Source organism: Martes martes, assembly GCF_963455335.1.
Source record: "Martes martes genome assembly, chromosome: 3".
Taxonomy (NCBI): Eukaryota; Metazoa; Chordata; class Mammalia; order Carnivora; family Mustelidae; genus Martes; species Martes martes.
This window is the reverse complement of record NC_137890.1, coordinates 187,806,670-187,832,237: the sequence shown is the minus strand read 5'-3', so window position 1 is coordinate 187,832,237 and position 25,568 is coordinate 187,806,670. Positions and strand designations below refer to the sequence as shown.

The 25,568-nt window shown below is 38.8% G+C and overlaps 1 protein-coding gene across 1 annotated transcript in view; it reads right to left on the bottom strand.

Moving 5' to 3' along the window:
• The window catches only part of HECW2 (HECT, C2 and WW domain containing E3 ubiquitin protein ligase 2), a gene marked incomplete at its 5' end in the record, with an annotated part of 220,054 nt that overhangs the window by 39,485 nt on the left and 155,001 nt on the right, over positions 1 to 25,568 (bottom strand). The window contains 4 exons of the mRNA XM_080799839.1: positions 272 to 392; positions 10,015 to 10,124; positions 15,096 to 15,179; positions 24,201 to 24,297. Of these exons, the coding sequence (XP_080655965.1) occupies positions 272 to 392; positions 10,015 to 10,124; positions 15,096 to 15,179; positions 24,201 to 24,297 (412 nt within the window). The remainder of the gene's footprint in view (positions 1 to 271; positions 393 to 10,014; positions 10,125 to 15,095; positions 15,180 to 24,200; positions 24,298 to 25,568) is intronic.

Genomic DNA, 25,568 nt, shown 5'->3' with positions numbered 1-25,568 from the left:
GAACAGAGAGGCACTTTTCAGGAGAAACAAATTAGCTTTTTATTTTGCCTATATTTTTACGGGGAATGTGGTGTTTGTTTTAAAACCTTAAGCTGAATGGTGCTTAATTCCAGAACTCTGTCCTAGATGAGCCTGTAATTGCCACATGCCACAATAATTACACCGGCTAAAACAAACGCTGTGATCCCAAATTACAATCCGTTTTCTACGTTCCCGACCGCATCCCATCTCCTCACCGTCACCCAATCCTGAGGTCTGTATTTTGACTTACTTTAATTTCCCTGGGCCTTGTCCATATCCTTTAGTCTCTAACTTCCTGTAAAAGTTCCTTAGTTTGGCTTCAAAGTCTCGCTTATAAGGGGCTGGAGCGCGGGCATTGGCACGCTGAGTACCTGCGGCAAACCACAAAAAGAGAAGGTCTGGGTTTGTGCAATGTCCCGATGTTCGTCACATCACCGTGACAAAATACTGCCAGGGGGCTGAGGCCACAGTCGACAAGGGACGGGACGCAATTACTTCAGGGCCTTCGTTTTTCACCTCCCCACATCGGCGGTTCTAGCAGAGCAGACCCGAAGTCTTAATATATTGCTGTGCGGCATTTGGGTTGAGAACAACAATCCTGTTTGCATAGTTACAATGGCGCCCATGTGTGTCAAATATGTTTCCTTTTTCAGTCCAAAGTCATATGAGTCAAACAGAATTACTCATGTCTAATGGTAACTGTTCAGGGTGAAATATCTCCCTCTGCTCGCTGCTGAGATGATATCATGGCAATTAGATGGGAAGTTACAATGTGAAAGTATGTGGTGTATAAACCAAGAACAGTGAGTTTCCAGACTTTGCCCTGTGAAAATGTACAAAATGATTTTTAGATATGCACTATAAGAATTATTTTAGACTTATAATCACATACATTTTCTAGTGTAGGGTAGGATAATCTTGATATAAACAGACAATTCAGGCATAACTGTAGACTCACATGTTTCTTGGCTGCACAAAGAATAAATAGTGCAATTTGTTCACTTTTAATATGTGCCAAGCGCTAGGATCATCCGCAGATAATCTAAAGATGTTTCATATGTCATCCAATGGTAAGTTTCATTAATAACGTGTAAAAGTAACACAGTTTGTTCCTCTTTCTGCAGAAAAGTCTAGCTTTGTACCACAGGGTGACTAACCAACAAACTGGGACAAAAAAATTGATGATAAATATGGGAATCAGACGCAGAGCCATGACAAAAACACTGCACATTTCCATGAAATATTTTGCAACACAATGAATGGGACTGGAAAACAAAAATTGTGAAGTCTTGTGCATTACATACCACATAAGCTCATTAAATATTTCTTTAATGAGTCAACTAAGTGATTACTATTCATTGCTAACACTGTGTCAGAGTCAGCAACGTATGCTCAAAATGAGTAAGGCGGGACTGCTGAAGTGGATATTTTGGTTGCGAAGACAAAAATAAAACAAATCAAACAATCAGATAGATAATTAAGTCCTAAACTAGGAGGTGGACAAACTATAAAGCACAGGGGACAAAACCATATAGACTTGGGCTGTACCCAGCCCTGATGACCTATTTTGCTTGGCATACAATTGTTTTTAAAGATTTTAAATTAACTTCCAACATTTAAAAATTAGGAGATTTCAAGTAAAAAACAAAACAGATTTTCTCTTGAAGATGACTTGGGAACTCCTGCAACAGCTGGCGTGCACTTTCCTTAGGGCCACACTGGGCAGCTGTTCCATTAAATGAAGCCTGTGCCACAACCACTCAATGATACCAACGGCTTGGCCCCCCTCGGTCTTTGCATTTGGGATCAGTGTTCCAGAAAAGTAAAAGCAAATGAGGATAAGGAGAGATCAAGGTGGAAAAGGCCATAAAGGAGAAGGCTTTACGGGAGCCAGGCCTTGTAAACAGAGGAGGGTCTCTATCTTAGACAGGGGCAGGGCAGCAAGGGCTGGGAGAAGCGCCGCAGGCTTGTCTGGAAGGCCCCGAGGAGACTGACCTGGAGCACAGGGGAGTGCTGCGGAGTCACTGGGAAATTTCATCAGAAGTTGGAGCCAAATTATGTGAAGAATTTTAAAAAACCCATCTGAGGAGTTTGAGAATGGTACAGTGAGCAGTGGGAAGACGTTAGAGGCTCCTGAGCGAGGCAGTTAAAAACACATGGTGTTTTTTTAAAGCAGGGGTTTTCAGCGTGTTGGGTGGCTTCAGGGTGGGAAGGAAAGGAGGGGTTTTGTGGGGGGCGACCTGGCCAGGAGTCGCTGCAGCCCTGCTGCAGGCCTGAGGGGACTGTGGTGACTCAGAGAAGCACGTACAATGTGAAATAAGAACTGCCAAGAGATAGTAAGTAGGGAAGAGACATGGGAAGCTCCGACGGCAACATCGAGCTTTAGACAGCAGAAGTAACTGTCATTTGTGAAGCACCTGCGGTGCACACAGAGCCGTGCGCTTTCCAGACAGGATCCTGGGAACCCTCGCAGGGTTACGAAGCCGGCACGATGCTCCTCACCATCACTGCCACTCTGTAACTAAGGAAACTGATGTCACATGCCGGTGCGTGGGAGCTGGGATTTGAGCCAGGTCTATGGGACGCTATGAGCAGCGTGGGAGATGCTGGTGGACAGGGGCACGTGAAGCTTTATACAGACTGTGCTGGAGACGAGAGCCGTTCAGGTGGATATCCTTCCCCGGCACTTGAAAACACAGTCCTGGAGTTCCGGTGAGAGATGAGGACCACATCTGTGCATTGAACGTTCGGGCAGTAGGATGCTTTGTGAGTTAGTTGTTACTGACATTAGCCGCAGAGAGGTGAATACTAAAGACACGGGGAAATGTGTTGGGGTGTTAAGAATAGATTTTAATAAAATTGGCTACCGATCAATGATATGTCTAGAGAGCTGTTTGCATGTTTATGAATCTTTTACCCAAAGATCTAAGATCTACGTCGTAAAGGAAACAAATAAACTTGACCTTAAAAGCTCTAGGATACAGCAGCCTCTTACGCAGTGGGTTCTCAATCCTCACTGACTTAAGAAGCTCTAAAAAATCCCAATGTTCAGGCCACACCCAAGACATATTACATCAGAATCTGTGGGGTGGGACCCAGGCATAAGGGTTTCATGCAGCTCTCCAGATGAATCCAATACACAGCCAAGGTTGAGAACCATTATCCCCTACAGGAAGGTCAAATGTAACCAATGAAACATCTGGAGAACATCCAGAGACCAACACAGAGGCAATGCTTCCCCTGTATTTGAAAGGCATCATTTCAACATGAAGGATCGTGATCTCACTCTTGGACAGCTAAGGGACGGGGCAGCATAGCACAGGGCCACTCGAGGGTGGCAGAATAAGGCTGTTGGTCCTGCAGCCTGAGAACCTGTAAGCTAGTAAACCTAGATAGCTCAGAAAGCCGCCATCATGAATCAGCTTTCAAGAAGGCGATTATTAATAGGGAAGAGGAAAAAGGAAAACAAAAGACTGTCATGAAAATCTTTCAGGACTCTAAAGTTGATTGCTTAAAAAAAAAAGCACATATACTATTGCTGTATAATTTGAGATGCTTAAAAGGATGTGGGAAATGCCACAATTCATTCCATCATTATCAATATGGACACCTAATAAAAATTGGCTCTGACTCCATTTATGCTCTAGGTGAAGAGATCCAATTACAGAAACTCTAGAGACAGAAATTGTGAGATGCAAAAATTCTTTTGCTAATAGTTCTATTATGAAAAAAAATCATTTACACATTACTTCATGGTTTAAAAATTACAATAAATTATGCTGTTGGCCCTTGTCAAGTTCTTAATGCAAGTCGGGTGCCCTGCCAAGAAATTCCAGGGCAGGAATGCTGTTACTTCCACTTTAGAAATAAAAAATGACCTTGGAAGATTGAGCTAATAGCATTGTATGGGAACCCTAACTACAAGTAAAGTTTTAGGATACAAGACTGCTATAGAGAGAGTAACCTTATGGTCTTAAAAAAAGGAAGTCAGATACAAAACAGTCAGTGTTGCATTTAGGAAGTAATCAAATAAATGGCTGACTTCATGGGTAGTCAGCATTAGGTTAATTATTCGCAGGAAAATTTTCAGTAACAGATATTAGGTTTTTTCTTTTATCATTGCTAGGCAGACCTGAAGTATGATAATAGTACGATATTTTTTCCATTTACCATTATAAAATTGTATAATCATATACAAACTAAAGAATTCTATCTGACAAAATACTTCAGGGCACAGGAGAAATATTCTGGCATCAAATCACTCGGAAGTCTGGGTGTTCTGGATTCCGGATGTGCCACCAAGATCTGAGATGGCTTTGGTGACTGGCCCTCACTCTGCATTGCATGGGATGGAGTTTGGCCTAATCCAGCATGGCTCTGGCCTCTGTACTGGGGTAGCTCAGAAGCCTATTTCTCTCCTGGTTCACTTTCTAAAAAACATCTCTATGACTTTTTAAAAAATTTATTATTTTTTTTTTATAATTCCCTGTTAGTGAACAAACCATCAAGCATTATAATTATTTCTGGAAGACTCGGTCTTCTGGAACATAGTTCAATAATTAAAATTAAGGGGAAAGAAACACCTCCACAATGGCTGACCCAAAGCACAATTACCAAAGTTTTTGCATTTTTGCTTTATTCTCTAAGAGTAGTGAAAGGCTCTGGTCACTGTTTTGAGCTTGCTGATGTTTTCATTTACGCACTGTTTATTTTTTTTAAGCTTTTATTTATTTATTTGACAGAGAGAGAGCACGAACAGAGGGAGGAGAAGAGGGAGAAGCAGACTCCCCATTGAGCAAAGAGCCTGATGGGGGACTCCATCCCTGGACCCCAAGATCATGACCTGAGCTGAAAGTAGACACATAACCAAATGAGTCACCCAGGCACCCCTCATTTACACACCATTTATTTTTTAAAAACCAACTTAATAAGCTGATTTTTTAGACCTTGCAAATCAGAAGCAATATATGAAAGGGGGAAGCTGAAAGGCACACCAGTGACGGGCGTCCTCTTTCCGCCTCAGGGCTGGGGGGACAAGGGAGACTAACAACAACAATAAAATTTAAAAATGCCCGTAGCTTATGGCACAGCCAGTATTTGGCTGTCCCAGCCGTGCCAGCTTCCCCATCTCCACCCGCCCAGGGACCACCCTCCATCTGCACTGTTTGGCTCCTAGTTCAACTTTGTGGGGCTGAGCAAAGAGAAGTAACACTTTTTCTAAACACAACTGCAGTTGATCCTTGAACCACACGGTTTCAACTGCATGGCTGCACTTAGGCGTGCGTTTTCTTTTAATAAGTACAGTACAGAACTGTAGTATTTTCTCTTCCTTAATGATTTTCTTCACAACATTTTCTCTAGCTTGCTTTACTGTAAGAATGCAGTATGTAATACATGCAACATATGAAATGTTTGTATTGACCTAATTGACTGTTCATGTTATGGGTAAGTTTCCTGGGAACAGTCGGCTAGCAGTGGTTGAGTTTTGGAGGAGTCAAAAGTCATACGCAGGTTTTTCACCTCACGGGGGGTGGCGCCTTTAGCCTCCACGGTGTTCAAGGGTCAACCGCATGAAGGTACTTCAGGGACTGTAGGCAAGATGGGGGAAGTGTGCAAAGAAGGGAGGAAAGGAGAGACGGAAAGACAAAAGAGCAGAAGATGAGAAAAGCAGCAGCCAAGATGCTGACTTTCAAGGGAGAAAGAGAGGAAAAGAGGGCCCTACGGGGTCTCGCTGTGCATATCCCATGCCCTCAAGACAACTTTCAGCGAAGAACCACATGGCTCCTCGGTGCTCTCTGGTCTGTTTAACCCTGTTGCATGTGACCTGGTGCCCACCTAGCTTCCAGATAGTCCAGTTTTAGTCAAGTTGTAACAGCTCTGTACGATGATCCCCCAAACCTGAAACATCTTTAATGCACTGTGTATAGGAAAGCAGGGAGAAATATAATGTATTTGTGAAAGAGTTCCAGTAAATGGTGGGTTAAATTCTCTGACACTTAGTCATAGCTTTGGTTACATGGAAAATTCACATATGTGAGCACATCTCCAATAATATTAGATAAATTAAGTGTTATTGCATTTAAATTCCTAGAAATGTGGACTTACAAAAGGTCCTTAAATAAACTTTTGGGTCCCATATTTGGCACAAGAACTATATGGTGTTTGGAAAGATTTTTCCCTTCTGGCATAGCTAAGGTCAGGATTGGCATTATAACAGCCCTAGAAAAACAAACCTTCACATTCCAAAATTTTGACCAATTTTAGGTGAGCTTTCTAACAGCTGCAAAAAGCAGCAAGTCAAAGTTTCCAAAGCCCCCTCTCCACTGCACTTGAAAAGACGTAAATGTGCTCAAATAAGGAAAAGTATGGAAAGTTTACCGATCCCAAGGCATTCTGAAAGATCATTCAAATTTGTTACTGTCATAATTTTCACAGTATTATGCTCATACCACTAAAAGGGATGAAATTCTAGTCACAAGAAGGAAGAACAGACCACTTTAAAACATCCAAAATGCTTTTCACAAAAAGGCTTCAGGAAAGTGGTTGGAGGAGATGCTTTTGTACTCAAAGAATCAGAGGGTTACTCCACAGGGCAAATGACTTTAGCTAGTCTTGGCCTTGTAAGATCATGTGGAATCAGTTACAATAACTTCCATTGGTATCAGGCAGTTCATCCCAATTTCAAGATCAAATAGAGCCCCTGAAATTGAATAGGCCAAAAATATGGAGATGATTCTCCCTGTAAATTAAAACCACCACAAACGCTGCTAGCAATTTAGATATATTTGGGTTCTACATCTCTTTGGAAAATGTTGGACTCTAAATGTGCTTCCAGAATGCATTTTACTACCATCATAGATTACTCATGTTCCTTTGTGATGCTAAATGATTAGTCACCCTTTAGAATGTTCCTATAGTCTCAAAGAATGATTAGCCAGTCCCCAGGAGCACATGTTTTTGTCGGGTTCGGAAAGGGACAGAACCTGTTGATCTACCTCTTTTTTGGGGAGGGCAGGCTGCAGAAAAGCCCCAGGAAGGACAGCCTTGACTGAAATGAGCAATAATCCACAAGGCTTCATTTCTTTAACCACAAAGCATCAGGTAAAGGGATAACCCATGTGAACTTCATCATAGGATCTAACTAAGATAAAGACCAGACAGAATGATTAAATACTTAGGCAGGAGCTTCTGAAAATCAGGGAGAAATGAATTCCTATTTTTCGGTTATTAATGCTTGAACATTGACAAACTATACTTCTCAGGATCAGATTTCCAGAAAGAAAGAAAAAAGGGATAAATTAACACTTATCGGATGCTTGTTGTGTTGCAAGCAGCAGGCAAGCATTCTCCTCCAAGTGTCCATGGGAGGTGATTGCTCTTATTTCCATTTTATAGAAAATCACATTCAAGTTCAGGGAAGCAAGTAAGTTGCCCAGAGACACAGACCATTGGTAAAGACTGAGGCCGGCTCTGAATTCCACTAATTTTCCCCCTACATCTTGAAACTTAGCTGAAGTGTCATATACTTATTTCTTTTCATCCTGGATAATCAAAATATGTGTCCCTGCTTTGTTCCAAAGTTGACCTTCACTTTTGTCTCCCGTGTCCTGCCTTTCCATGGGCCTGTGGTCTGACTGCTGCTTCGACAAACTAGTTTCCTTCCACCCACATCTTCTGACCTCTGTACACATACATGCTCAATTTCCCTATCCTGAAACCTCTTCCTTAACCCAGCTTCTCCTTCTAAATACTGTCCTAGCTTCCTTCCTTTTCATCCCCATACTTTATAAAAAGAATATTCTACACTTCTGGCTTCTACTTTCACATCCTATATCATTCGGCAAGTGGTCACATTCCAGTTTATAACCTCTTATCCCACAGAAACTTCTCTAGAAAAGGCCATTTATAACTTCGTGATTTTCAGATCCAGTGGCCTCTTCTCAGGACTCATCCTTCTTGAATGCTTTGAGGATTTGGCCCAATCTCTACTCCTTGAAGCCTGGCTTTCCTGAAAAGACTTTCCTAATTCTCTCCCAAAATCCACTGGCCCTCTTTGCTTCATTTGCTCCTCTTTGTCAGCCCATCCCTTAAGTACTGGAGTTCCTCATGTTACCATCCTCTGTTGTCTCTTCTTTCCATGGGCTTGTCCTCCCTGGTTCCTCCAATCTGCCCTGGGTTTCAACTGCTACCAGCGTACCTATATGCTGAGCCACCAGCCTCTCCTGAGCTCCGTGATTGTCTTCTCCATTCGTCTTTGGTATCTCTAGTTGGATGGTTCAGAGAGTCCTCAACAAACCATGCTCAAAACTAAACTCCTCCTACCCCTCCTTTTCGGTCTAATCTTTTTCCTTCCCTGGTAAATGGTGTTGCCATCTGCCTAGTAGTCTAGGTGTTGGGGACCTCAGAATCTGCCTTGACCTCAAAATCTTCCCCACTTGGACTCAGAGTCCTGAGTCTCTATATCCTACGTATCCTTTGAACTAATTTCTGTTTCTCCAACACTTCTGGTCCAGTCCTTTGGCGGGTCCTAGTATTAACCTGCATTAACCTGTATTAACACAACACCTGTATTAATGTAACAGCCTCCCAGGTGGTTTCTCTGACTCCATTATCTCATCTTCTAAACCATCCTCCATATTGCCACCGAACTGTTCCTTGGAAAACAGGATATTCTTCTGTTCGCAAAGTTTCAGTGGCTCCATGTGGACTACAGAGTAAGGCTTCAATGACCAACCAGCCCTAGCCTATCTTTCCAACCTGAGCTTTGAGAACTTGCTCTTACTTGTAGCTATTAATTGGCCCTAAACCTCTTTCACACTTCTGAGGCCTGGGTTATACTACTTACTCACTCACTCACGTAGAACACCCTGCTTCCTCTGGCCCACCTTCATCATCCTTCAAGGCTCCCACCATGTCTGTTATCTTTATCCCCAAACACCCACTGCCGGTCTTAAAGGAAGAACAGTTCCCAAATCTGAGTTCCCATACCTCTCCTTACAGAACCAACCACATGGCTTTACAGAGTCATTTGTTGACTCATTGTCCCACCATGAATCCTTCAAAGGCAGAGACTGCATTATTCATCTTTGTAGCACAGGAGTCTAATTCAGTGCTTGGATCATAGTTGGATGCTCAATAAATCTGTGTTAAAAGAACAAATTAATAGACCTTTTCCTGTTTGTGGTATTCAATTAGGCTTTAGCTTCATTAACATAGGATTTGTGAAAACAAGTCATACATCAAAGGCTACAGAGCAGCTTTTAGTGACACATAATAGCGCTTAGATTTCTATTAAAACAGTTTTAAATTCTGATAGTTATTAAAGCGTAAACAACACATAGCTAACGTACTGTCAACATTATAACTACTTTCTCTTAAAAAAACCTCATTTCCTAAGCTGCATTTTCTATCATTTATTCATCCATACATCCACTCACACCTTCATTCACACCATACGTCTTTCAAAAAGATTTTGAACTTAAATATTTTAGTTTGTTTTATCTGTCAGCATGTTCTATCTGCCTCTGTGTCTCCAGTCTTCTTATCTAATGTATTTAGTCATTACTGCAGGAAAAATCTATCCAACTCCATTAAACTACTTTTAATTCTGTATTATTTCTGGAAAGTAGACATTTCTTTTTATTTGAATCTGTCTCTGAACCAAAACTGTTTCAGTCCAAAAGCTAACATAGTATTTCGTGTCCTAATATTTTCCAGGATAGATTAGACACTACGTAACATAATGAAAAGTAAATCCTGCATCTGAGTATACCATACTGCTAACATTTATCCTCTTTTTCTGGAAAGTCATTATCTTCCTGTCCAAATGAATTGTCATGGGAACAAGCCAGTTTTAAGTGCCATAGAATACGTATCTGTGCTCACACTGAGGACGTACCCAAGTATTCCCTTAGCGTCCTTTACGAAGGATAAAACATCTGGTCTTAGGGTACACTTCTCAGAGGCCTCACTGTGCACAACGGGTGGACTTACCTGGTGAGTTCTGGGGAGAGGACACAGGGGAGCCACGTGGGGACTGACAGTAGCTGGGGTGCAGTAAGGCATGTGGAGGCACGTAAGACATTATCTCTTCTTCAAATAAACTGGGGAAAGACCAGAAACAAAATGCACACTTTAGCCAAAGCAATGGGGAAAAGCCCTGCTTCCAAAGGAGTAAGACTGTCGATTTCTCCCTCTGAGGTCCAGTTCACATCCCAAAGGGAGCACTTGTCCCCTCTCTCCTGTAGCTAATTCTTGGGATAAGCAGCCACCTGTTGTGGCTTTTGTGGAAGCTGTGGTTATGTGCCTGTGTTCCTACCAGCTTTGGACAACACGATTTCTATTTTGCCACTTTATTTTTTTTTAAGATTTTATTTATTTATTTGACAGAGAGATACAGAGAGAACACACAGAGACAAAGCAGCAGGCAGAAGGAGAGGGAGAAGCACGCTCTCTGCTGAGCTGGGACCCCGATGCGGGTTCGATCCCAGGACTCTGGGATCAGGACCTGAGCCGAAGGCAGCCGCTTAACTAATTGAGCCACCCCGGCATCCCTACTTTGCCTCTTTAATATGTGAGTCTGAATTTACATGTTTGCTTGAACATAGTACCTGGGTTTTTAGCTTCAAGAATAAGATTCAGCACACAACACACAATGCTTACTAAGAATTCATAATAGAGACACAAAGTATATTCTTTATTTTCATTCTAAGAAATATATGACAGAGTCTCAATGTTCAAAAAGTTTAGGATTTAACCGGAGAATTAAAAGCAAAATAAAATACTTCCTGAACAACTACAGCTGCTCATAGTTAGATCCCTTGTTTATTCTGGCTTTATAATTTTTTTTAAATATGAGGATTTTGATCTCAGATTATTCACATTTGATCCAGTGTCTTTGTTCTTCCCCATATTGAAATTCCTCTTTCTCGGACTCTCCTAAAAGATAATAATCAGGGATGTGAGATCTTAGAATCCCAGACTTTTCATTAAATCTTATGATAAAAGTACTATTGATCACACTAAGCTCTTGACACTCGACAAAACACTTGAGGAATATTTGACAAAGCTTTGAAACAACAGTAAAATAAGAGGACTTGTGTTTTGTTTTGTTTTTTTAATTAAGAGGTAGAGGTAGGTTTTCCTCAAACTTGGCCAAATCTAGAAACCTGTGGCAACAGTTCATTCTTGCAGAGGTTAAGAAAAGGACTCCTTAAGGTTGTAAGCACTTAACTGAGGCAATTTTGCCTTCTTACACACCATTTGGGGACTTTGGGGAATGTCTGAGGACATTTTTGGTTGTCATAATTGGGAGGGTATGCCTTTGGTATCTAGTGGGTAGAAGCCATGATGCTGATGCATCTCACAATGCACAGAATACAGAATAGCTCCCTGCAACAAACATGTATCCAGCCCAAAACGTCGGTACTTTTGAAGCTATCTCTTTTGACAAATAATTTAATTTTTTTCCAACGTTGTGCTTTTGTCAACAATGGTACAATGAAGATCCTGTATATATTTCCTTGTGCACAGGCAAGGAGTTTTAGTATAAATACGGTATGTATCTAAAAGCAGAAGTGCTCTGTCATAACACATATGCCCTTTCAACTATACGAAATATTGTCAAACTGTACTGTGAAAAGGTTGTAGGAATTGCAATCCCACCAAGTATAGACAGTATGAGAGTCCCTATTTCTTATTCAACATTATCAGACTTTATTTTTTCCAAATCTAATATTATGAACTATTATGTCATCATTGGAAATTGTATTTTATGATTGCTAGCATCTGTCCATAAGTTTACTGGCTAATCTTTTTTTTTTATGTTGTTGTTTTTTTGTTTTTTTTTTAAGGTTTTATTTATTTATTTGGGAAAAAGAGAGACAGAGAGAGAGTGAACATGAGCAGGGGGAGGGACAGAGGGAGAGGGACAAGCAGACTCCCCACTGAGCAGGGAGCCCAACACGGGACTCTATCCCAAGAGCTGGGATCATGACCTGAGCCGAAGGCAGACACTTAACCCACTGAGCCACCCAGGCGCCCCAGTTTACTGGCTATTCTTACTTCAATTTCTAAAAAATGCCTTTTTATACCCTTTATCCATTTTTCTTTTGGGTTCTTTTCTTCTGATTTGATTTAAAAGCATTCTTCTCATATTCATAATATCTCCATTTTACGTGTCATGAATATATTCTTCTAGTTTGTTACCTTTCTTTATGCTTTTATATATAATATCTTTCACTATATAAATTTCAAAATTCTAACATTAGTCAAATAAATCAATCATTTCATATATGAGCTCCGATAGAGATACATTTTTTACAGGAGTTCAGTTGATGAAAGAATATATGATACAGAATAATTAATAACAAATGTAACAACGTCATTTAAAAATTCTCGAGTTTTATTATAGCTATTTTGGAGAACAATCTTACATGGGCTTATTTTGAATGGAATAATTTCCTAGAGCTGTGGCATGTCGATATTGCAGCTTCCTGATAATCAAGTCCATTTGTACCAGGAGTGATTTGCCTTTTTATAAAAATAGGGGCACCTGGAGTGCTTAGGTGGCTCAGTGGGTTAAAGCCTCTGCCTTTGGCTCAGGTCATGATCTCGGGGTCCTAGGATGAAGCCCCGTGTCAGGCTCCCTGCTTGGTGGGGAGCCTGCTTCCTCCTCTCTCTCTCCCTGCCTCTCTGCCTACTTGTGATCTCTGTCTGTCAAATAAGTAAATAAAATCTTAAAAACAAAAAATAAGGGCACCTGGGTGGCTCAGTCATTTAAGCATCTGACTTCTGATTTTGGCTCAGGTCATGATCTCAGGGTCCTAAGATTGAGCCCCACATCAGTCTCAGTGCTCAGCACTCAGCACAGAGTCTGCTTGTCCCTTTCCCTCTGCTTTTCCTCCCCCCACCCCGTGCTCTCACTCTTTCTCTTCTCTCTCATAAGTAAATAAAATCTTAAAAAAAAAAAGAACGAAAAGAAAAAAAGAAAAAGGAAATAGGCAAAGTATAAAAATAGACACAAAGTCTTTCACTATGTATGCAACCAGTCCATTGCTTGAGTTTATAGTCACTGATTCAAATGACTCAAACTCCAAAGTAAAATAAAAAATAACTAAGAACATCTGAAAATGTTTCAATAACTATTAAACATTATTTATTAAGCATCCACATGTAATACATTGTGTCACTATGTACAATTATTAAATTTAATAAATACATCTGATCATCTAAATAAGTCTAGAAATTAGTAACATCATTTGAATATAATAACTATAGAACTATTGTATAATAAATGAATTTCTCATACTTCTCCAAAGGCCAATTAACTTCAGATAATATAGTTTTTCCCCAAATGGAGGAAAATGTAGCTTTGCTCATATATATATATGTATATATACACGTGTATATCTATATACACACACATATGTGTATATATGTATATACATACATACACATACTTAAAACTGATACATATATATGTATCAGCTTTTAAATATTTTTTAAAAAGATTTTATTTATTTATTTGACAGACAGAGATCACAAGTAGGCAGAGAGGCAAGCAGAGAGAGAGGAGGGCAGAGAGAGAGAGGCTCATGACCTCTGCTGAAGACAGAGGCTTTAACCCATGAGCCACCCAGGTGCCCCAGTTTTTAAGTATTTTTAAGTTCAACCATATAACACACAGAAACTCATGAAAACTGCAGTTTTTACAAAAGCACGAATATTCTAAGCTATACTGTAACTTAAAATATTCAGGACTATACCATCTAAAGATTATTTAACTAAGAATAGGTGAATGATAGTCATGTTTTAATTTTATGATCATTGTGTTTTTGTTATTTCCAAATGCAGAATTCTTTAGTTTAAGTAAAAAACCTTAGATTTCTAGAATTTCTAGAATTCTACAACAGAACTATTTTATTACCAACCAAACTATGGTAGAAACATCATATTACATAGTAACTGACCAACAGTCTTCCTGACCATGTAGCACACTACATTCTGTTCTTAGAACTCATTCAGTATAACAAAGTCATAGGTCACCCCTTTGACTGAGAAGTGACCTTTACTTCCCAATAGGTCTTGTTCAGGATCAGGTGAAGCAAAGTCTCTGTGGGAAGTGATTATATATCCCTTTGAACTATGCTCCAACTATCCAGGAAAGGAAGATAATTTTTTGACTTCAGTTTTACAAGTATGGCAACTATCATGTAGGCAGTTAGAAATGGTTAGGGTCAAGATCATCATGAATACCAAGAATGAGATTGTTAGCACTCTATGATAAATAAAACGGTGTGTGGTCTGTTTCAGTATGACTTTGCCTTTAAATCTTTGGAGGTTACGGTGGTGGGTGTCCCAACTACTGGGTAGAGCAAAGCATTAACTTATTCTAGTCTCTTATATTTGAGGGATAATATTAAAAATGAAAAATCTTTTGAAAACTTGCCAGTTTCCTTTCTAAACTACTCTAAAATTTAAAACCAAAGCTGACCTAACCGTCAGGAAGGAAAATGCAACTGATCAATTTTATGAAGGGCTATCAAGTTAGCAATGAGTACCAGTGATCAAATTTCAACTTTCTGATCTAACTTCCCAAACCTAAACTCTCAAAATCATTTTTAAAAAATCACATCAAATCAGAAAAAATAAATTAAAAAAAACAAAAAATAAAAAATAAAAGACAAAGCACATTTGAAAGAATTTGAAAGAAAATATAAATATGACCTTTTACTCCAAAGGGGAAAGCCCTGTATATGCTTGCGTTCCATTTGGTGAGTGGAACATTCTAGCCATTGGCCTCTACTAATCTTTCCCTTCTCCAATACCACCTCATTTATCACCAGGGTTAAAAAAAAAAAAAAAAAAAATCAAACAGATCTCAGACTAAGAAATGCAATCTGAAACGAATTATCACTAAACCAGCATCCTACATCTTCCACATGAGTATTCCATAAGTCTTTAAGAATAACAGAGACATTTTTAGGCTACTAATATTGCGATAACATTTTCTAAAACGCTCCATAACATCCGATGACAGAAAACTTTCTACTTCAAAAACTGGCGCTCCATACCTCAGCAACATAACAAGGTCGGCATCACTTGAAAGACGCACCAATCCTGGGGTCCCTTCAGTTCGGATAAATTGGATCTTCTCCCTATTCAAGCAAACAAACGGCTCAGAATGTATGTGGTGGACTTTTGAAACATAACCCAGTGCCTTAGGCACCATTTTTAAAAACATTTAAAAACAACTCAGTCTCTGCTTTGAAGTAAAGCCTACTGTGGGCTTGTATCTAAGCAAATATTTGGGCCATTCAGGCTGATTCCCTGCTATTCCAAAAAGTGAGTGTATAGGGAGAGTCATCGTTTTCCTGGGGGCACACCTCTACGTCATGTGTCATGAGCGTATTCCTACTTGGAGGCAGATAGGATCTATTCGATACATATTCAACATAAAGGCATATGGCTCTTCGAAATAACTGAAACCCTGAAACACTTTTAGTTACCACAGTTGGTAGAACACATTACATGTATGCCTGTAATATATACACTTATATGTACACATTTCAAACACGACAATGTGAGCGATTTCTACCATTATTTTACTATAGATGTAAGAACACCAGGTTTTTCTTTTTGTTTGATGAGGCATCATCATGCTACTATTTTCAATTCTTTATATGAAAACAATTTTAATAAAAATTTCCCTGTTGCTTCCTCTCATTTACATGTTCTTATGTCAAAGCACGCCATATTCATTTTTATAAGAAAAACAAGTAAGAACATAAACTATGGTACTGAAGGCATTTCATTTGATAGGAACATAGGAATAAACACAACTATTCAATTAACTCAAAGTGCTAATGACAGTATAGCCTGATTTTTGTACACTATGAAATAAAATATTAATCTCTGATAAAAGTATTTATTTATATTTAGTTCCTCTTTCTAGATTATCTGGTTTTTCTGTTTGATATTTTCATAAAGTTCTACTGTATTTTATATTTCCAAATTCCAAATCTCTTAATTTTTACAAGCTTGAAGACAATGAGGTAGAAGACAAGGTTTAACTGTTGAGATGTAAAACTCCATAAGGTACAGAAAAGTCAACGGCTTTGCTTTCAGCCACACAGCTTACAAGGAGTGATAAAGAGTTTGGCTGCTTCTGGCAAGATCCATTTTAAATGATACATTAGCATATGAAGCTTCTAATCTCTGGTATTACCAAATTTTCCTTTCCGACCTTCACTGCCAGGAGTTTCACGTAAGCATACCTAAGAAATGAATGTCAGACCCATATGTAAAGAAATTGCTCAGAAGGGAAAAGCCAGCCTTTCTGCTTAGTTGTTTCAGTTTGAAGACTGTAACCAAGCGGAACATTTTCCCTCAAGTGTTACAATCACATGTCTGAAGCCCATGACGGAAATCAGGGAGCATTATCTGGCGAATGATTTTTTTTTGGTACAAGATATGAAAGTTGGTTGAAAAAAGCTAAATTAGAGAAAAGTTATCATGGAGAAAAAATGAACAATAACTTAACCAAAGAAATCTTCTTGTAAGGGTCAGTAATAACATGCTTTGATCTTGAAGAATCAAAAGCTATCTCCAACAAATACACAGTTTATCTCCGTAGCCTATCATGAAAATGAGTCAGGCAAACAGAACAGACGAGAAGACAAAAGGGCGCGCACTCTCCTCCACTTCTCTAACTGGAGCTAGACAGAGTGAGGCAAGCGACATAAAAGAGATCGTACTCTGGACTGTGGCCTGTATGCTTTCTGGGAGTCAGGAAAAGATGACAGCTTCCTGACTCACAAGAATGACAGGCTGAGGACAGGGAAAGACACCAGAGGAAATATGCCAACGGGGGAACTTTTTATCACTGTCCAGATATTAACTATATTAGGCAGTGAAAGGAATTGGTCTGATTCTTTAGGCCAGAACATACCAGAGGCAAGTGGAGGCTAGTCTTCTACAGGCCAGCTAATTTACTGCACCGGTGAGCTAAGGGTCATATACTTTCAGGAAAAAGACACTGGAGCATGTCCCCTGACGCACACTATACCACTAAGAACTTTTTATACCAACATTCATTCATTCTTTCAGCAAACATTTTCTCAGTGTCTGCTCTGGGCTGGGCATGGTATCACACTCTGGGAGTACGATGGGGTAGAAGACCCAGCTCCTCTCTCAAAGAGTTCACGGTGCCGTGGAAAGGAGAAGGTCAATTCCAGGAATACATGAAAATATTCAAGCCGTTCCATTTGTTTAACTGAATTCTGTTTAGGTCTTATACGCACTCCTATTCCACAAAGTCCTTTCACATAAAAACAGAGGGCATCGGTTTACTGACTGTCGAGAGCGGGTCAAGGCGGAGGAAGAGAACATCACCAGATATCCTCAGAAATGTTGCCAATCTTTTCTAAGAAGAGCAAAACCAAACAGGAACTACTTCTTGGTTATCAGGTATTTGCCTAATAGTCCATAGACCAGCATTTGTCAGACTTGTGTTCCTGTCTACTAGAAATCTACAGACATACTCTCAAGTTCTCAGGGAATTTAAAAATTCTGTGTTTTCACATTGACGATCAAAACTGCTAATATTGAGGCAGGCATATGTTAGAATAACATTAATAACTGACTGCTGCCATCTGACTTCAGTTCCCATGTTCGCATTTATAAGACATTGGTGCCAAGTGATCAGAGAGAAACTTTCAAAGCATTGGTGAGCAGGCTCTGAGGTTGGCAGGGCCTTGATGTTAAGTTTGATAACATCAGTCCCTGTCTACCCCACATGCACAATTCTCTTACCAATTAAAAAGACAAAATTTTTCTTTTGCAGTACTGATTTGCATAATGACAATGATGAAGTGAGGCAAGGTTATGTATATATATAGCCACAGGCTAAAGAGAAAATAAAATAAATGGACTTAAAAAGTAAATTATGCATTTATGCTAACTAAACACCAACGTTGTTATGATTTATTCTAAGAGCAAAAGTTTTATGATAACTTACAAATAGAAAAGGAGGAGTAGAATCATCACAGGGTACATTTAATAATATATTTTTTCTTCAGTATTGCATTTGGGGTCTTAAAGGAGACAATGAATTAGTAGATAAAAATAAAATTAGGAGTAAATTAGTAGATAAAAATAAGCTATTTGTTAAGAAAAATGATGACCGTACATTGCCACAGATGCACCTGATGAACTATTAGATACAAAATCAAAATCAGATACAAGTCAAACACAAGTGAAACAAAAGTACAAATGTATCTTTCTACTGACAATGGTCTCCGTATTGGTGATTTGGCTTCTGAAAAACAAAATCTCACATTAATATCATTCAATTAAATGTTATTTTTTAAAGTTTTCCCTTAACTTATATGTCTTTTGGCTTTAAAGTTCATAAAAGCTGTAAGAAGTTTATGCATATTTTATATCTGTGCACACTTATGTTTCATTAAAAGTGATTAAAGTCAATATTATAGATCTGCAATATTTCTTTTCTTTTTAGAATGGAAAATAAGTTTTGGCTCCTAATAATTTTCCATGAGTCCACTCAGTGTCTGAAATAAACATAACAAGCTTGAGAAATATCATGAAAGAACCATATGACTCTGATTAAAGGGACATTTGAAAGTTACATTACTATATTTGTTCAAGTTTACTTTATGTATTTATAGAGTTAGAAGGAATCAGTGGCAGTCCTCTAATTCTTAACTTTATTGCATTCACCTTAGTGCAGAAATTCTATTCAATTTTAGTGGTTTATAATGGGGATTTAGATGACATTCAAATAACCCTTTACCACGTGACCCTCTCTGCATGGGTATGTTTCTTTCTCTGAGACCTTTAGAATACTCTCCAGCACTTCCTCCACTGGGCTTTCTCACTGGGCCACTCAGTTACAACATAACTCCTTTGTAAACATGAATTTCTTGAGAGCAAAAGCCCTTCCTCCTTCAGTTTTATGTTCCCCAAGTACCTAGCTTTGTGCTGCAGGTATAGCATTAGGAATGCCCAATAAAACATACCAGGGCACAAGATTAGTTAATGCTAAAAGAAGAGTTTGCTCCTAACAAATTTCCCTGCCTCCACTCAGCCTCCAGAATAAGCTACCATCTTTTTGTTGTGGCAGAGAAAAAGAATCAGAAAGCTGATAGCAGATCATTTGCTAAAAGAGACCCCCGTGAGAGGAGTGCAAGGACAGGTAAAGAGGCGATCTTTTAATAAGAAAACTCACATCTGCAGCGGTAACAAGTTAAACTGTATCATGACAACCTCAGGAAAAAGTCTCTGGCTCTGGCTGTATCTCAGCGAGATATTTAGATCTTTGTAACCACTTCCTCAAGTGCACAGAATTACCCCAGAAGATCAACTCTAGTAGAAGAGCATTTGAGGACAATGAACGTAGTCTCAGGGCCGGAATTCCCACAGAAAATACTGTCACTGAAACCAACCTACATTTTTGGTGAAGTTAAAGAAGGGCACGTGATCAGAAACAATCAGAAGCAGTAAGGCCTCGAAACCACAAAACTCTCCGGATTGCAGACTGTGCACACATGGTTCCTGTAGACTCGGTTCAGTAACACCTTCAAAAATACATGTTTTAAAAAACTTCCCGAGGGCAATTTTACAGAAATCCCATGACTTCTCTACTGGTGTAAGGCTAAGACGGGAAGATTCGTATTCATTACTCAGTTTACCATTCATGCTCTGCCGCATTCACAAGCATGGTCTGAGCTGAAGGCAGGGCCATGCTGTACAAAGATCAACTTTCCTTTCAGCTTCCCATTTGGTTTGGAAATACAGGTCTGCTGTGGATTCTCATGGACAAATAGAAATGGAATCAACCTGGACCCCAAAATACTTCTCACTGATGCCTGGGGACAGATGGACTAGTAGGCAGCAGGTTTGCTGGCTAGACCTAATAATCACGTAAGAGGGATTATTCTCAACTCTTAATTCAGTTTTATGACATGTACATCTTTGCACATAATATAGTGTTGTACAAATACTAACACCAAAAATTTTATTGAATTTGTGCACATTATATTCACCAATAAAATATTGTTAAAGGGTTCTTTTCTTAATGAATGTATTTGTCTTTGAATAAAATAATAGAACATTTTATTTTGGCTTTTATTTTAATGCCACACATACAAAAACTTCTTAGTATGATTACTGCCTTCTAGTGAGAGTCAGCAGTAGGATACAGTCACCCACGGGGCGACAGTACCTGCTTGAAGGAGGTAGTACCGACTCTTGGATGTTGATTTTTCTAGCCGAGGAAAGAAATCTCTTCTGAGATTTAAAAAAAAAAAAAAAGAAAAGAAAAAGGAGAGGACAACTTCGTAGCATCACATTTACATGACAGTTAGAGGGAGCGGTGATTTAAACACAGTGGTGAAAGCTAAAGCCATATCCCATTGCAAAGAACCGTAGCCATTCTACGGTAAAAGAAACACAAGGGGAGTCTCAAGGGAGAGGAAACTACATATGCACAGGAACTAAATACACTGCTGGCTTTCCTCTAGTTTAGGAGGAATCACAAGTTAAACAGGAAAAACACAACATAAATAGATGCACCCACTTGAATCTCCCAAGGGCTAACACTTTTCCTCATCATATGGAGAGAAAAAAGAAGGGATATTTCTTTGAAGTGACTGTGCCACCGATGAGAAAGAATGTGCGCAGAGCGACACTGCTGTTGAGGACCCTTGGCTCAGGAGACGAGTATCACACAGTTACCTTTGACACACAATTACTCAGTGGCTCTATTCCATGCATCAATCTTTTATCAAAGATATCACTGAAATACGAGATTAAAGAACCCCAGCGGGCTCCCCACCCTGCCTTGGTGGGAATGCCTCTTACGATGCAGTTTTTAACCATACAAAACAGAATGTTCTCTTAGACACACAAACTTCCCCATTAATGATGTTGTGATAAAGCAAAATGCTCAACTGCCGAAAACTTTTCAGAAAATGGAAGTGCACTGTGACACACATTCTTTGTAGAGGAACAGCATTATCTCACTGATTCATGTTCCTGCTTCCTTCTGTACTTGTCATGACAGCATATGCTTTTCATGGTCAAATTCTGTAAACGGTTTTAGAAAGGATAAGCAGAGAGTTATAAATAAGGTGGAATAAGATAGAAACTTATTTCAAAACTTATCAAATAATTTCTTACCAATAGATTACCATGTGAGATCTACGTTAAAAGAATGTGCTCAGCTGAAGACCCCAGGTGTCACTAAAAGATAAAAATCCTTGCCAATCTTTAGGAGGCTAGAGACTTTTAAGACTCTGAAAACCAGAGGGAGACAAACCGTAAGAGACTCTTAATCTCGCAGAACAAACTGAGGGTTGCTGGCGGGTGGAGGGTCGGGAGAGGGTGGTGGGGTTATGGACATTGGCGGGGGTTGTGCTGTGGTGAGTGCTGTGAAGTGTGTAAACCTGGCGATTCACAGACCTGTACCCCTGGAGCTAAAAATACATTATATGTTTATTAAAAAATATAAATAAATAAATAAATAAATAAATAAATAAATAAATAAATAAAAGACTCTGAAAAGCAGAAGGAAAAACAAAACAAAACTGAAAGCTACCCACTGCGTCCTGCAGTTCCCCCCTCTGGTAGAATCTCTTAAGGTTCTGTCAAATCACTGAAGAATAATGATACTGTTGGATGCCTTGTTCAGGAAGAATAAATCACCCAATACCCCCGATGGTGGAAATTTAAAGATACACGAAATTGCTGTAAATAATAATGCGGGGTGTAGAGCAAAAGTAGAAACCTTCTTGAATTTCCTCTTTCTTGTTTTTTTTTTGTTTTTTTTTTGTGTGTGGGGGTGGGGTACCTTGACAGGAACAGATACTGACTACAGGTGCGTGTGTGTGCATGCGTGTGTGTGTGTGTGTGTGTGTGTGTGTGTGTGTGTGTGTTGGGGCTAGAACTGGTGGGAAAGAAAAAAAAACAGAGTTCTCCTTATTTTGTGGTTAGCAAAAGAGGAGAGATTTGTTTTTGCTCTGTTTTGTTTTGCGGTCTGGAATCTCTAAGATCTCTCAGTGACAACTGAGGAGTTTATGTCTGCAGTATTACTAACTGAAACTTCTTACATGAGACTCTCCAGTGGACCGTGGATTACTGAGCTGATGCCGTAATATACAAGTATGCAAAAAACAATTTTTATAATTTTCTTGTGATTGAGAACAGCACACTTGTAAGGTTGAGAAAAGCACTGAGACTTGGGTTAGATGTTAACTAATGTAAAACGGATTTTTGTGTAGCCAGTGTTTGTAGTCATACATGAAATTACATGTAACCTTAGCCTTTAGAAACTTTAGAAGGTAATGATAATTTTAAAGCTATGAGAGACTGACAGGAGATGGGGAGTGGGCGAGATGGGGAGAGGGGTTCATAACGTACAAACTTCCAGCTATAAAATAAGTAAGTCATGGGGAATGTAATATATAGCATGGCAACTGTAGTTAATAATACTGTACTGCATATTTGGAAGTTCCTAAGAAAGATCCTAAAAGTTCTCATCATAAGAAAAAAAAAATCCTGTAACAGTGTGTGGTGATGGATCTTAACTAGACGTACTGTGATGATCATTTCACAATACATACAAATACTGAATCATTGTGTTATATGCCTGAAACTAACATATTGTACATAACATAATATATTGTTATGTTATATACAATAAATATATATATATACATATATATACATAAACTAACATATTGTATATAACAGTTGTATATCAACTGTACCTCAACAAAATAAAAGATATGAGAGACTAAGAACATAATAAGAAGAATTGGTATTTTCAAATCGACAAAAACATCTCTATTTATATCTATGTATAGACTGTATGCAAAGTACTATTCTTGGTATTTAAAAGCAGTAAGGAGGAGACATAATGGGTTGAATAAGACCCATATTTCTAAGGAACTTATAATCTAGTTGGAAAATAAACCATAAGGACTTGAAAAGTCAAATCATAGCACAAAAGTCATATAACCAAAATAGTATAAACAACACTGTGATACACCAAATAATTAATTATCAGTTAGTGTCTAGAATAGAAATTATATCTGGATGTGTCACTGGAATTAGGTGGAGAGGTTTTAAGATACCAAATGCTTGAGTTTTCCCCCAGACCTCCTGAATTAAATAACTGGACAGGGTGTAGGAGGATAGGGAGTATAAATTCAGAGAAGGGAGAAGAGTTGGGGGAAGAGAAGACCTGACATCTTACAAACTTTCAAAGCTCCCCAGGTGATCCCGATGCAACATTTCATACAACTAAGTAGAGTAATATTGGAGAATCACTGTTGTGGGCCAAGATGGGAACCACTGGACAAACATCTCTACCAGTAAAGGTGGCATATGAACCAAGTGAGCTTTGAATTATGTCAAATTTTCAGCAGAAATTCACATCTTTTTCCCTCTCCACTGATGCCTACAAACTTTGGTTGAGAAATATTAGGCTAGATCTTGAGACCAAGAGCTTACAATGCAGCTGAGAGGCTTCAGGGAGGGATAGCCTGCATTGAGTTTTACAGGAAAGACCTTCTTTGCCAAATGCACAATAGAAAAACTTGCCAACGAACAGGAACAGCACGTATTCAGGAAAGTAAAACTGGATTTAGGTGATGCACTGAAGAACTGTTTAGAAGAGAGGGTTCACGCAGGGGAACACTGGGTGGTGAAGAGGATCAGATTCCCTCTTTGGGTTCCACTGTGTTTTTATTATGAAAAAATGTGAACCCCGAGCCTAGGATTTTGTAAGTCTCAATTCAGTAAACTCTTTTACTTTTGTTGACTCGAGCTACACTCAAAAACGTTAGTGCCTTATTATTTTCATTATAATCTGCACATCAAGGATGTATTCTTGGCTATGATTTTTTTTTTCATATTTCTTCTTTAAAGAGAGTGGTTCTAGGTTCTTCAGTCAATCTTATTCAATCTTCATACTTAATAGACAAAAGCCAGGACTACAATGACCTGGTTGTTGATGACAAAGTCCTGGTGCACAAGATGCCTTTGTTCAGACTGCCAGAAAGAAAAAATAAATTTCCAAGATGTTTATCAGTGTTACTGAAGATTTAATAGTTGGGGCTTATGGAACTTGAACCAAATACCAATACTGCAGTTACCTGAGTGAATGATTCCTGGTAAGATCAGGCTGACGCTCCTGTAGAATTTCAAAGATGTTGGGTTGGCGCAGAAAAGCAACAATCTTGTCATTGTAAGCTGAAAAAATCAGAAATTATAACAATACTTTAAAAAATCTATTAGGTTTATGCACATAAATCCAAACTTAAAAGTCTGGTATTTTTGGGTTAATATTCCTTGTACTAAAAGTCATAGTTTGGGGCACTATAGATGCTTAAATTCCAACTTGTGTCTACTTGTTATATGACTATTGGACTTAGATCTAGTAGGTGTGGCTTAAGCACTAATTAAACTCAACCAATAAATCATATTTATTATCAAATTGCAGGATGAGATCACTAACAAGATTCTAGATATTGCTAGTTTTTAGCTACTGTTTACCAAAAGCCTCTAAGCAACTGTTAGAAATGGAAAAGTATCTTCTGATAAACTATCAGCCATCTAGAGAGGTGAAGAGGCAGAACAAGAGTTGCCCAAATACACTAGTGCTCTGAAATCTGAAAACATGGATAAAAGAAATTGAAGATGACACAAATGAATGGAAAGGTATACCACGCTCATGGATTGGTAGTCTTAACACTGTTATATGTACATACTCAACACAGAACTCTACAGATTCAACAAAATGCCCATTAAGACACCAACATTTTTTACAGAACTAGAACAATCTTAAAATTTGTATAGAACCACAAAAGACCCATAATAGCCAAAGCAATCTTGAGAAAGAACAACAAAGCTAGAGATATCACAATCCCAGACTTCAAACTAAATCACAAAGCTATGTAGTTAAAACAGTGCAGTATAGGCACAAAAACAGACATACAGATCAACAGGACAGAGAGCCCAGAAACATAGCCATGTTTACATGGTTACTTAATCTACAATAAAGGAGGCAAGAATGTACAATAGAGAAAAAACAGTCTCTTCAATGAATGGTGCTAGGAAAACTGGGAAGCTACCTGAAAAAGAATGAAACTGGCCCACTTTCTTATGTTATATACAAAAGTAAACTCAAAATGGATTAAAGACCTAAATGTAAAACCTAAAACTATAAAACTCCTAAAAGAAAACATGGACACTAATTTTTTGGACATTGGTCTTAGCCACATTTTTCTGATATGTGTCCTCAGGAAGGAAAACAAATGCAAAAACAAACTATTGGGGCTACATCAAACTAAAAAGCTTTTGCACAGCAAAGGGAACATCAACAAAATGAAAAGACAGTATACCAAGTAGAAGAACATATTTGCAAATCATATATCCAATAAGAGATTAATGTCTAAAATATATAAAGTACTCATCCAACTCAACAACAAAAATCAAATAATCCCATTGAAAAATGGGCAGAT